This window comes from Uranotaenia lowii, chromosome 2 (genome assembly GCF_029784155.1).
Source record: "Uranotaenia lowii strain MFRU-FL chromosome 2, ASM2978415v1, whole genome shotgun sequence".
Taxonomy (NCBI): domain Eukaryota; kingdom Metazoa; phylum Arthropoda; class Insecta; order Diptera; family Culicidae; genus Uranotaenia; species Uranotaenia lowii.
Window position 1 is genome coordinate 223,242,963 of NC_073692.1, and position 14,265 is coordinate 223,257,227.

Here is a 14,265-nt window from a genome sequence, read left to right on the forward strand (position 1 = left end):
ACAATCAATGAAGGCATTATGAGCATTTTCTGCCGGGGAATCTAGCAGCGAATTCAACTCGATGAAGTCAACTGAATAATAGAGCTACAGCTTGACTCGTTTCGTCTGTCGATTTGGCCTATTGGTAAGGTGTCGGAGAGGTAATCAGTAGACTCGAGTTCGATTCCTGTTCAAGCGGATTTTTTTTGCACATACCATTCATGATTGATTTTTTTTATTGTTACATTATACGGCTAACAGCATCAAAGCATCATCCGTCAAACAAAACACCAGAAACATAATGTATGAGCATGTGTAAATTCTTTGAATTCTACAAACAGACCTAGATTATTTTGTTATTGCTTTGTTTGATGAATCTACGCCTCACCGTTTAGTGCAATCATGATCATGAATGATAAATGATAAAAATATCACCTCGACCAGGAATCGAACTCGAGCCTACTGATTACCTCTCCGACATCTTACCAATAGGCCAAATCGTCAGACGATACAAGTCAAGCTGTAGCTCTATTACTCAGTTAACTTCATCGAGTCGAATTTGCTGCTAGAATCCCCGGCAGAAAACGCTCATTATGCCTTCATTAATGGTGCTCATACTGCCTCGAGGGGTTTCTCATTATGCCTCTATAGTGACTAGTTTTCAGCTTTCGGCAAAAATATTTTAAATGCATTTTTAAACGTTTTTATCTACTTTTTCAAGTTTCATCCAATTACGCAAAAGACTATTTGAGTGTCTGAACACGAAACAATGATGTAATTCACATATTATAGCTATTCTCTATGTTTAAATAAGCGTTTTCCTTAAGGTGGCCATTAGAGTACCCCAAATGACCCGACTTTTTAAAAAGTTACGCGCTGCAGGCTAAAATTGATCCTAGGCCTTGTACAAGGTCTCATGCCAAATTTGGGCCAGATCGGATCACGGGAAGGGGTCGCTCAACAAGCCTGAGGTCTGTATGGGATTATGAGACATTTTGTTCGGAAGAAACATGAAAAACCAGTTTTTCATCAATAACTTTATTTCCCGTCAGCTGATTTCTTTCAAAAACAGTTTTTCTTAAAGCTTGAATTATTCAGGGCTTGTGATATAGCTCAGATGGCAAGTATGTTGTCTCCTGAGCCGATGTCCGCGAGTTCGAGCCCAAGAGTAAACATCGAACACAGTTGTACCGGATAGTTTCTCAATAACGATCCGCCAACTGTAACGTTGATAAAGTCGCGAATGCCATAAAGATGGTAAAACGACTATAATCGAAACAAAAAAAAATTAAAGCTTGAATTATGAAAAATATTTCATCCGAAGACTGCATATCGATAAGAGTTGAGATAAAAAAGTTATTAGGCTTCAAAAATGGGCTAACTTTTTTTACGGTGGTATTCATCACTGTTAATGAGGCGTCAATATGTTCGACCGCTCCGACTCATTAACAGTGGTGAATATCATCCTTAAAAAAGTTAGCTCATTTTTGAAGCCTAATAACTTTTTTATTTTAACTCTTATCGATACGAAGTCTTCGGATGAAATATTTTTCATAATTTAGGCTTTAAGAAAAACCGTTTTTGAAAGAAATCGGCTGACGGGAATCTAAGTTATTGATGACAAACTGGTTTTTCATGGTTCTCCCAAACAAAATGTCTCAAAATCCCATACAAACTTCAGGCTCGTTGAGCGACCTCTTCCCGTGATCCGATCTGGCCCAAATTTGGCATGAGATCTTGTACTAGGCCTAGGATTAATTTTAGCCTGCAGCGCATAACATTTCACAGGTTTTGAATTTCCCATACAAATTTGGGGCAGTCCAGTGGCCATTATGCCCCCATCTCCCCTGCACCCGTTTAATTTTAACCATTATCATAAACAGACAAAGAAAAAATCCAAACTTGTCCGTTGAAATTATCAAAAAATGGTTCTTCTTAAAAAATCATATGATCTTTATATAGTGCAGTAAAAAGTTCTTGGCGTTAGAGCAAACCAAAATTTTAGTAAAAAATTGAAAAACCACCAACGTATATTGAAAGTTAACTTAAAACATGACAGTCAAAAACATTCATTCCCTAATCCGCACTTGAGTGTCAATACGACACTCTTGGAAGTTTGGCGGCTTGTTTCTTGATGGTGCATCCAAATAAAACAATTTCTTCGAGGACCCTCAATGAATACTTGAAACCTTTAATTTTGCATCATCAGTTTTTTTTGGACGCACCCTGAAAGCCCAAGAAACTAAATTCTTTAATCAGACTTTGAGTGTCAATTTGACACTTTTTGCTCAAAACCACTAGGTACATCTTGCTTGTTTCTCTTTCTATTTTTTATAAAGTTCATTGTTCTTGAAAATTCGAAATGCAGCTCAAATATGTTTTCTAGACAATTTTCAGCTTCAATACTTCAATTTTTCGTTTAAAAGTCTAAGAAAAAAAAATCCGAAAAAACATGCTTCGGAAAATAGACTGTAGATCAGCTTGAGAATGCTCAAATATTATTTCACTTAGTGTCCAAGAAAGCTGAAGTTGGAAGCTATACGTTGCACTTAAGTGTCAGTTTTTTTTTTCGAAAATTTTTAAGATCATGACCACAAAAAATGCAAAAAAAACGTTATTTAAAAACCGTACACTCAGAAAAATACTGTTATGTATGCCGGTAGATTTTCTTATAAAGTAGCGCTGTAAAAAATCATTGAAATTTATGAGATTATTGTCTTATGACGCGAATAAATTCTTCATATGAACATCTTTTTCGATGGGAGGTTGTTGTTATTTCATAAGAGGGTCTTATGGAATCAGAAAATGTCATATTTAATGTAAATAATATAAAAAAAATAGGTGGTAAAAATTTTCATTCTATTTTTTTGCCATATTTGTTCGAAATTACAGCATGGTTACACCCATAAGCACATAATTACCCGGTTCCATCCCATAAAATTATTCTCCTTCATCTGGTCATTTGACTTTGTGCATTTTGGCGGTGTTTTGTTGAAAAGTAAACGAATGAAAAAGTATTTTAATTCACAAATGATTTTAGCTGCACAAAAAATAAACTTATACAAAATCTTGCCATTTAGAAAATTACTTTTCACTATTAGGAATATGGAGTTTCCGTACGACGATGTAAAAAATACTGATGGAAGGAATGCATGTGTTCATTTTTTTCTCACAATGTCGTTTCTTCGATTTTTCATTAGATATTCGTATTGAATCTGAAAGAATTTCATAAGATTATTATGAAAAACAATTTTGCACTCTTAAAAGCGGTTCATAAGACGCATCTTATGAAAATTATAATAAGAATTTGCCTGAGTGTATCTTTCAATCAATAAACCGTAAACATTGTTCAACACTGTAGAAAGGTAGCTTTTTTCGAACTTTTTGTCAGTTTGCAAATTTTGCTATTGCAATCACACCAGCGCCGCGATACTTTACTAAAATAGGTTTCACTTTTGTTAATTTTCTCTGCTATGTGAAAAGCTGGAAATTTAATAAAAATTAAAAAAAAAAGTCCCAACCAAAATAAATCTTAGATATTTTTCAAGCATGAATCTTCACGTTTAGGAGCATACAACCTATTAAAAAAAATCTAATCTTCTATATCAGATACCCTAAGACTTCCATAATGTGTTTTTCTTTCCATTTATTGTTCATTTTAATTTTGCGAGACCTCATGGTTCACAACATTTTAATTTAGGCAACTATCACTGACAATTACTCCATCTCTCTGACAAGTTTTAAGAACAGTTATAAAATGACTGTCCATTGGATACTTCTAACGCATTCCATTTTCCGTTTTTCTCTGTCTCTCTATCAATCCATCGGGTGGAAAAATGGAACATCGAAAACAAACACAATTTCCTCGACGCATTTGGTGCCTTTGGAATACATGCGAAAAACATCCTCTCGAATTGCCACCACTTGGAACAGCATCCTTTTGCAGTGGACCGTACTTTCGCACCCGGATTTAATTTATCGCAGCTATGAAGTGTTCAGTACCCTGTTCTGGGCCATGGCCTGTGCCATGAGGGTGTTCCGGATCTGCAACGTGTGTAACGCGGCCAAAAATGAGGTAGGTTCAAATGTGAGGCCACTCTGGGTAAGTTACTGCTTGCTACACTGGTAGTAAGAATCAATTTCAATCGGAAAGATCAACACGCAGGAAAGCAGTATATTATTTGTAACAGGCGGACAAATACATTGTTTTGAAAAATTATGATTTAACCCAAAAAGCGTAGAAAACAGTGTGGTAACCTCGCCGGGGCCCTTTCTTTCGGCTTTCCATTTCCGAACCACTGTCCAAAATGCTGAACCACTGTCTTCCAATTTCGAATACAGAATGACCTGCTCACACTCATCACCCAAATCTCCAACGAACCCATCTTTAAAATCGCTCTCACACACACTTGTTCCAAAAAATCACGAGTAATTCGAACAAGGGCCAACCTGTTTATATGACCAGGTGGTGAAGATCAAGAGGACACACAAGTTGACATTTTATACAGCATTCATACATACTCGTACACTGCAAAAAAACTACACTTTAAGATTATGTTCCTTTCACACATAAGCTCATGAATCTCTGCTACTATATGATTCAAATAAAATTTATGTTTGAGTTTTAGTTTATATTGGATTGGAATATGGTGTTCATTTCCTTACACATAACTTATATGAATGTGATAATTGAAATATTTCACCCTTTCAAAATGACTACAATTGGAAAAAACACGATGTATGTACCAGTGAAAGAAATTTTATTGCGAAAAACAAAGGCAATTAAGGTTAGTAAATTTATTTTCAACTTCTAAAAAATTATTTTTCTTACGATTATCACAAAGCGTTTGTTGTTTTGTTTTATTTTTTCCCCACAGCAAGTTATCTTGTGGATTCCAGATAGTCCTTTAACAATAGTAGAACGCTGGATTCTGAAAAGTAGCCTCGGATATTCTGGGCGATAAGCCACTGAAAAAAGACAGCAGTTGAGCGTCGATGATTTACATTAAATATTTTACTAGAAAATTATACCATTGGAAAAAAAAACACAACTGTCTCTCTTATTTTAAAACGCCTGAAGCTAGATTTTAAATAACATAATTTGAATATCAAATTAAAGCCTATTTGTAGGCGGTTTCATTTCACACATAACATCAATTTGTGGAAATTTATAAGTTTCATGCTTTGAAATATTTCCGGAATATATGTGTGACACATAATTTGTAAATGGCAGACAAATTGCAAAGATCTATATAGGCCGACACATACCCCTAATATGTGGATTTTTTGCAGTGTATAATTTTTTTTTTCATGGTAACCTACGTCATCTGCCAGATTTCCTTCTAAGATTTCGTTCTTTCTCGGAAACATTTGATTTCATCTTCACCTCTGCATTTACCACATTGACTTGAAATTCCTTAACACCCTAACGAAACCCTAACTCGCTCAGTCCCCTCATACGACCCTATCTTCTCTCTTGTGATGTGACCCATACATAAGTATTCTAGATACTCCTACTACTACTACTCAAATCATTGTCATTAACGTTAACATTCTCTTATACACTGCAATAAATAATTTGTTGTTTGCTTCATCAAAGATGTTCTACCTTTAACCTTTAGTCATTAAAGCCCTACCTTTCTCAATTGGATATTATCAAAATTTCATGAATCAGTAACTAATTTTTGAATGTATTTAGTTCATTGAAGCGATTGAACAGGTGAAAGAATTATTATTTATTTTCTCTGTAAACGGTTTAGCCGCGACTTCCTGCAATAAACAAGAATAAGTTAATTTAACGTATTACTTTTTTTTCTGTTGCAAGTATTCCGAGCACTACCTACCACAAACAGTAGTATTCTTTTGATCCTCGTGGCCAAAACCAATAATGTGGCCATCCTGAGCTCCAAAATGATTAAAACTATGGATGGATTTTTCTTCATGCTGATCACTGTGTTCATACATGTGTACAAAACCTTAATAAATTATAAATATTTTCGATAAAAACTTATCAAATAATCAATTAAGATTTTGAAGAATTCTTTCACAGATTTTCTCTTATATGCTTAATTTTTGCTTTCAAAAGTCGAAACAAATCGGATGCTTGATACATGCTCTGGCCCTTTCAACACGAAATCAATCAGCGAAATCATCGGTAAGGGAAAAATTTAGAAAGTAGAGAAATAGAGAATTTTCCATCAATCCTGTTCATTGCCAATCCTTCAGAAACATACACTAAACTCCTATACCAACTTCTAAGCTGTACATTTTTTCCATTCCAGATAAAACTATTTTCCCTGCAGCTGCTGCAGCAAAAGGTCGAATTTACAGCCTGCGGTTTGTTCAACATCGATCATGTACTTGTGTTCAATGTAAGGAACCTACTGGTTCAGCCTTTTCCGAAAATCCCCGTGAATTTTATTTTTGTTCCGTTTCCATTCCAGATAATAGGCTCAGTTACTACGTACATTTTGATTTTGCTCCAGTTCGACGTAGCCCAGAACAAGTCCAAATGGCAACGAGCCCACTAGAGAAGGGCGCCTGAGGCTGATTAGAGAGACTCGAAACGGAAACTAGTTCGATACTACAGGAAGTCAATTTCAGTTGCACAATGCTGAAAACAAAATTAGGACTACTGCTGCTAAATATTCAAAACTCTTGAACCAGTGTAGTTTCTTTGATTGTTCACTCGATTGGAATGAGCCTACAGATAGGCAACAACAAAGCACCATCAGCGGTAACGTTACTACTGCATGAAACACATTAGTTACACTAGTGAACGCACGAGGCAGCACTGTTGCATCCTTTAACGATTTTTCTTTCTCGAACTGAAATAATTTCTTAGCTCTCAATTTTCCCTTTGCTCGAAATTGACAATTATTGAAAAATCAATCATTGATTTTATTTGTAAATCATTCGAATTTAGCATTTTTGTTGCGAAACAGTTGCTCTCGAAGCTCTCATTTTTTTCCTTTACTGGGATTTAACAATTATTCTGTAGTTCAAAGCTCATGCATTCTTATTAAACGATTTCAAGTTAATATCAAACATCTGAAGGAAAATAAAAACTTTAAATCACACAAAACTAACTTTATTTTCTGAATATTTTGAAGACGTCGGGAATGATTTTGTAACTTCTATGTATTTGTGACCTTCTTTTTCTAGCGGTAGATGTTAAAAAAAGCATGAAATTTTCACTATGAAAAATCATGTTTCAGAATTCAAACCAAAATTTTGAATCATGATTAAGGATTTTATATCCAATATTATTATTAACATTTTTTTTAATAAAATATCTCATTGAAATTGTAAAGCTGGACATATTTATAATTCAAAGATTAATAATCAAATTTCAGAGTCAACGATAAGACATGTGTAAGGTTTCTTTGTAACTTCAGTTTAATCTTTTTAAATAAAATTATAAGGATAGCCTATGAATTTTTGATGAACAAGAAAGAATTGAACTTTTGATTCTATTAATTCCAGGTGAACATTTTATACAGCAATGTCAGACTAAACTTACCGAGTTGAAGAAGAAAAAAACTTGACACTCAAATTCAACAGCTGGTTCCAATTAAATCTTGTGCGAATCAAAAACAAAACCTTCATTCCAATTTGTATGAACTTCAGAATTTAGGATTAGTTCGTAGTCGATTTTTTTTTTAAATTAAACATTTTATTTGTTCCTAATAAGTTTTCCTGTATCACATAATATAGGGGAAAATGGAGATAATTGATCCTTTTTTCTTATTTTCATCATATCTTTTTGGAAAAAATAGCAAAGCGCCGTCTTTCGGAATTTTTGAAAGCGTGTAATTATAAGTTTATATGCTCCAAAAGTATGAACGATACATGAACTAGTAGATGAACAAGAAGCATTTTCGTGCCACAAAAAAAAGTGATATTTTTTAAGTTGAAGGAGACTTGATCCCTAACTAAAGGAGACTTGATCCTTTAATCAGAGCAGGCTTATCGGGGTGATCACCCCCCCCAAGCGGCAAAAAACCGTTATAAAATACCCGAAAAAGCTCGAATGTCTATAAGAAGTTGGAACTTTTCTTAGTAGATGTGCTTTTAAATTTTCAAAATTTTCCACTCCGTGGGGGTGTTTATTCTACAAAAAAGTTAATTTATCAATTAAAAGGCTGAATATTGAAAAAAGTCGATCCACCAAACTCAAGCAGCTGTAACTTGCAATTCCCTGAACTGAATTATACCGAATAACTTTTGTTGATAAGTAACTCAACAAAAGTGTGTTGTTTAGTGTTGATTTTGAATGTACAACTTTTTTAAAATTGTCACTTATTTCCCTCATATACCCAAATTGACACGAGCAAATCGTAAAAAATTTTATATTTGCTTCAAATTCAGAGCTTCTAAATTCTTGATTTTGTTTTGAATTTTGATGAAATGACAAATTTGAAAAACTCATATAGGGGGGTAAATATGGTTATAACACTGAAATACTTGAAATATTTGTTCTGTTGTCATCATACATTTATTGCCTTAAATATGCAGTTTCTTTTTTATTTACTCAGATTTAGAAGGAAACAATAAAAAAATCATTAACCTATAAACGTACAGAATCATGTGATTTTAAATTTTCTTTATTTTTAGAAACTTCTATCATGTTTAATGGATTAACAGATCTTGGTCGTTCTAAGAAGTAAAAAACCTTTGGCTATCAAGTGTTAAATTTCCTTTGCTGTAAGAAATTTAAATTTTAGTCAAATTATCCATCGGAGTGATCAGTTTTCAGAAGGGGTTTAAGAAACGTATGACTTCAATTGACCATCTAATTTTATAATCTTTCTTTTTGTCTTTTAGTCACTAATATTTCGAAAAAACAAATTCAATCGTAATTGTATTTCAAAATATTTTTTTAATCGAAGGAAAATTATCAATTCAGAATTAGGAAAAATCATTCTAATAAAACTTCACTTAAAGAATAAAAAGCTTATACGTGTCTGAAATTTAAATATAAATTTGAATTTAAAATTCGTTTTTTTTCTTTTGTTTACAGCTGGTTTATTGAGAATTTTTAAACTTTATAAGGTCATATCAGATGGCTAATGCTAACCTCATTTTAAAATCTTAAGTAAGTCCTATTTTCACTTGCGTTTACAAGGAAATCTAGACTTATTGCAAAATAAAAATTCAGGTTCTGAATCACAGTAAACATTCTCTTTCGCGAGTTTTTTTTTTTCACCCTGAAATTTCCACTATTCAAATAAGAATCTGATTTGATTAAACTCTGTTTGAAATGTATCACATCAAACATTCATATTATGGATGACCATGAAAAAAAATCAAGTACTGCCAAACAGTAATCGATTATAAAATATTCGTTGTAAAAGTTTAAATTTTAAAAAACCTTCTCAAGAGATTTCAGCAACAATAAATCGAAAAAGAGATCACGTGTTATGACTCACGTGCGTTCCCTATGAGTTTTTAGAGCCAAAAAGGAACAAAAAAGTATTTATAAAATCTGTTTCAATATGAAGGAATTGGTGTTGGCGATAGAGATTCAAATTCATCTCCCTAACCCAAAATCTGCATTCAAAACTATAACACGAGGAAACAAAACTTACATTTTCCGAGGTGCAAAAAATTTAAAAACTGATTTCGACTTATTTAGGAGCACTAAATGCAAATTTGTATGTTTTATCTGCTCTTGATTCCGGTATAAATTTTGAAAACACAAGTATCATAGAAATTTTTTTTGCATTTTTTAGCAAAAGTGTAAAATATCAAAAAGATTTAGAAAGAACTTAATGATCAATTTTCATGAACACTGTGAGTAATTTACCATGAGAAACAATAATAGAAGAAGGTATCTTTCCCCATTTAGTAAAATAAGATGATTATCTAGACGAAATATGTATTGTTTTTTTTCGGGAATTTGTTACTTTTTGGCATTCTTCCCTCTAATCTGTATCGATGAATGAATAAAGGATAATGAAAAGATTTTACATATTTTTTGTTGTTCATGTAGGTTAGTTACTTCCTCAATTATCATTGATCGATGTCGCTCTACTGCTAAGTTTAAAAATTAATAAATGTCAGAGACTAAGAAGGGAGAGAAAAAATTTAACAAAAAAGTCGAGTTTGAGACGCAAAAATCCTCTAAAATTAGTTTGCCTCCGTTTAATTTTTTCCCTTGTGAATTAAAACTATCCCTTTATCATTCCACTATTTTTTCGGCAACAAGGCAATCTATCATGCTTAACAGTCAGAAGATCTTTTAGTGCTTTCAGCTGATCTACACTATAATATTGAAATTTTAAGTTTAAATGTAGCTTAAGTTTTGATATTCTGAATCTGAAAGCTTGGACATTCCAATTGCAAATGATTGAAACTCTTCACTTTAAAAAAGTATTATATTCAGAATTAACACTTCATTTCGTTTTATAGTTATATAGTTCAAAATTATTTAAAAATCAGGAATTATGTAAAGGTACCTACATGAACAGTAAAAAAGATTAATCACTTTTTTTATAATTTATTTGTTGTAGTCCAATAAAATTGATAATTTTGAATGATAACTTTAAATTCAAGAGCAAATCACATAAAATTAGGTTCCAGAAGCTTCATATTAAGAAACTTATTTTTGATAATCTGTTTTTTCTACTTAATTTATATTGAAAGTGTTGATTTTATATATTGTGTTTGCAAGTTTGAAAATAATAATACTAAATTTTCAAATCACGATTCAGTAAAATACCCCAATAAGAATTTAATGCCCGTTAGTTATGTTTGTTTATTAGTTTATCGGCCTTATCGATGAAAAGTAAAATACTTCCGATTAATTATAAAATATCAGAGCGCTAACATTTCGAAGCTCAGGAAAAAAATGAAGATAGTTTGAACAAATTTTATCTACATTTTCATCACTCAACAACGTGTGTATTATTTTCATTAAAAAAAAGTACATTCATAACGAGAAATTCTTTGAAGAGCTCTTGAAGTGACAATTTAAAAACACCAGATATATCTGCAAACAAAAAAAATATTATCAACATTTTTTCGCAGTGGATATTATAGATTTGCTGGTTGTTAAATAAAAGGATGTGTAAGTTCCCGATCAGGAGGGAAAAACAAAATTATATCAAGATGAGATATTTTGATACTAATTTTTTTTCCTATCTAAATGAGTTATTATTCAGTGCTCGTAGGATGTTAAAATATCTCATATTATATCAAAAACTCTATGTGATCATAGCTAAATTATATAAATTTTAGATATGCTCCTTTCAAGATTATATCTGATTCAGATAGCATAGTTTGATATTGGACAGAACAAAACCTATCAAAATTATAACTTATCAAGATATGAGTGCTTCGAGAAAAATTTCTAGTGGAATGTAAATAAATCACATTATATGCTACAACCATGCTCCATTTTTGGTTTCCCAAAAATTGGATTCAATTTATGGATCTGATGAGCGGAATTCATTAATGCACGGTTCGGGCCGTTGACTTCGATGTCCGTGTTTCATAAAAAGTTGCACGTATATCAAAATATGATATAATCATTTTATTTTAGGACAATCCGAAAAAAATCTTTGTCATTGAAAATGAGCTCAACCCCATTCGAGTCTGTCAATCAGAATGAGATATAATTCAGATTAGAGAAACTTAAAATCAAAATTTTTGAGTACTTAATTATAACCGAATCAGATGTAAATATCTTGATGAGATACGTTTGAGTTATTATTTTGATATGCTCTCCTGATCGGGTTGTGTATAAGAATATTAAAATGAGTAAATAGAGAAACTTTGATAAAGTTTTCATTACTCATTTCTTGTTCATACTTTTTTAAATACATGTTTTTCAGTGAAATTCAAGGGGAAAGAAGGAACGGTGTGCAGCTTATATTGTAGATTCATTTGCAATTGGCCATCCCCCCCCTGCAACCCCTCCCCGCTCACTCAATCGATTGTTTTTTTCACTAGATATTAACGTTCCTATATATTGACTGATTTTTGAAAATTGGAAAATCACCCCCCCAAGAGCTAGCTCTAGGACCGCCCCTGAATCAGAGTGACATAAGATTAAGCAAAAATCTAGCAAAATTGAAAGATAAAAGGTCCTTTGACTATATTTAGCTATATTAGTTTCCATTTCACCGTTAATAAGTATCAGACACAGCGAATCCTAAAAGTTTGTCCTCTACTCTATAGTCAGTGCATCCTTTAGGCGAAAATTTCTAGTTTCTTGATAAATACAGCACTAAATAAGAACAGAGTTTCAGACGAGCCATTTTTTTTTATTTAAAATTTTATTTCATTACAAATGTAATGTTGATATGAAATATTCTTCAAGAAACCAATTTCAGAATTTCGTGATTTTTGTACCTCTAAATGCTTAACACACCACATAATTTACACGAGGCCACAAAGTTTACATTTTTCTGAGGTGCAATGAATTCAAAAGGTAATTTCGACTAATTTAGGACCCTGAATTTAAAAATGCAATATTTCTATCAGCTTTTGTTATTGAAATGACTTTCGCTACTAAAAAAAAGTATTCAAGAAATTTCTTCACTTTTTTCACAAAAAAAATTAAATCAAAAACATATCATTTAAAAATAAAATTTAAAAATGTATTATAAACTTTCCTCTCCACGGTACGAACGTACCCAGATGGTCGTGCCATCAACCAGAGCTGCGGCAACACACACGAGCTTGGAACAGCTTTTATAGTGATGGGAAAGATGCAAAAGCGCGTGATCGGGTGGTGGCCGATCAACTCACGAATGTGCCGGTTGAGAATCAAGGGCCGGTTCTTCAACATCAGCATCATCAACGTGCACAGCCCTCACCTCGGAAGTACCGATGACGACAAAGACGAATATTACGCGCAGCTGGAGCGTGAATAAGACCGTTGCCCAAAACATGATATCAAGATCGTCATCGGGGATTTTTACGCTCAGGTCTGCCAGGAGGAGAAATTCAAACCGACAATTGTAAGGTTCAGTGCGCACCAGCTGACCAACGAAAACGGCCTCAGACTTATTGATTTCGCCGCCTCCAAACGAATGGCCGTACGTAGTACCTTTTTTCAGCACCGCCTCCCACACAAGTACACCTGGAGATCACCGTACCAAACTCAATCACAGATCGACCACGTTTTGATCGACAGCCGGCACTTCTCGGACATCATCGACGTCAGATCCTGTCGCGGCGCCAACATCGAGTCGGTCCATTATCTGGTGATGGTGAAGATGCGCCCAAAGCTCTCCGTAGTAAACAACACGCGAAACCGGCGCCCGCCTCGGTTAAATATCGCGCGACTGAAGCAACCTGAGGTCGCGGCAGACTACGCGCAATCGGTCGAAGCAGTGCTGCCGGCAGAGGGCGAGCTTGACGAAGCCTCTCTTGAGGACTGTTGGGATACCATCAAAACAGCCATCAACAGTGCTGCGGAGAACGTCATCGGTTATGTGGAGCGATCTCGACGGAACGACTGGTTCGACGAGGAGTGTAGGAGGGTGATGGACGAAGAGAATGCCGCGCGGGCGGCAGTTGAGCTCGAATGGGAAGTTGAGCTCGATCCTTCTGATCCAAATGCAGCTGCTGAGACTTTTTCGAACATTCTTAACTACGTTATTGATCGCCATGTTCCGAAACGTAGGGTAGCGAATGATATACGGGCTCCCTGGGTCACTAAAGAACTGCGGCGACTGAAGACGGCCAAGAAACGTGCACTCCGAAACTACAACAAGCACAAATCCCCTTACACTAAGGGAGAATACTGCAAACTAAACTCTGCTTATAAAAAAGTCAGTAAGCGTAGCTACTTGAATTATCTAAATCGGTTACAAAGGAATTTCAAGACCAGTCCGAAATCTTTTTGGAAGCACGTAAAAAATCAACGGAAAGAACCAGGGCTTCCGTCCTACATGTTCCTCGACAGCGACACAGCGAATTCTGATCCAGAAATTTGTGAACTTTTTGCCGAGAAATTTTCTAGTATTTTCACAACTGGGGGAATTTCCTTGGAGCAACTGGCCAGAGCTGTACTGAATATATCACCCCTAGGGTCATCTTTGAATGGTATTCTGGTCGACGATGCAGCCATCCTAAAAGCGACAGCTAAGCTAAAAAATTCATCTTCTACGGGCCCGGACGGTATACCAGCTACCTTTCTGAAGCGTTTTATGCCATCTTTGCTGACACCTCTCAGGCATATCTTTCAATCATCGCTGGACGGCGGAATCTTTCCTTCATTGTAGAAAGAAGCTCACATGTTTCCTGTCCACAAAAAGGGAGATAAGAGAGACG

The 14,265-nt window shown here is 34.3% G+C and overlaps 1 protein-coding gene across 1 annotated transcript in view; it reads left to right on the forward strand.

The window, feature by feature from the left end:
• Positions 1-6,509, forward strand: part of LOC129742354 (putative gustatory receptor 28b) — a 46,567-nt gene extending 40,058 nt beyond the window's left edge. Inside the window, exons 4-7 of the mRNA XM_055734245.1 lie at positions 3,913-4,054; positions 6,065-6,133; positions 6,261-6,350; positions 6,423-6,509. Of these exons, the coding sequence (XP_055590220.1) occupies positions 3,913-4,054; positions 6,065-6,133; positions 6,261-6,350; positions 6,423-6,509 (388 nt within the window). The remainder of the gene's footprint in view (positions 1-3,912; positions 4,055-6,064; positions 6,134-6,260; positions 6,351-6,422) is intronic.
• Positions 6,510-14,265: the final 7,756 nt, after the last annotated feature.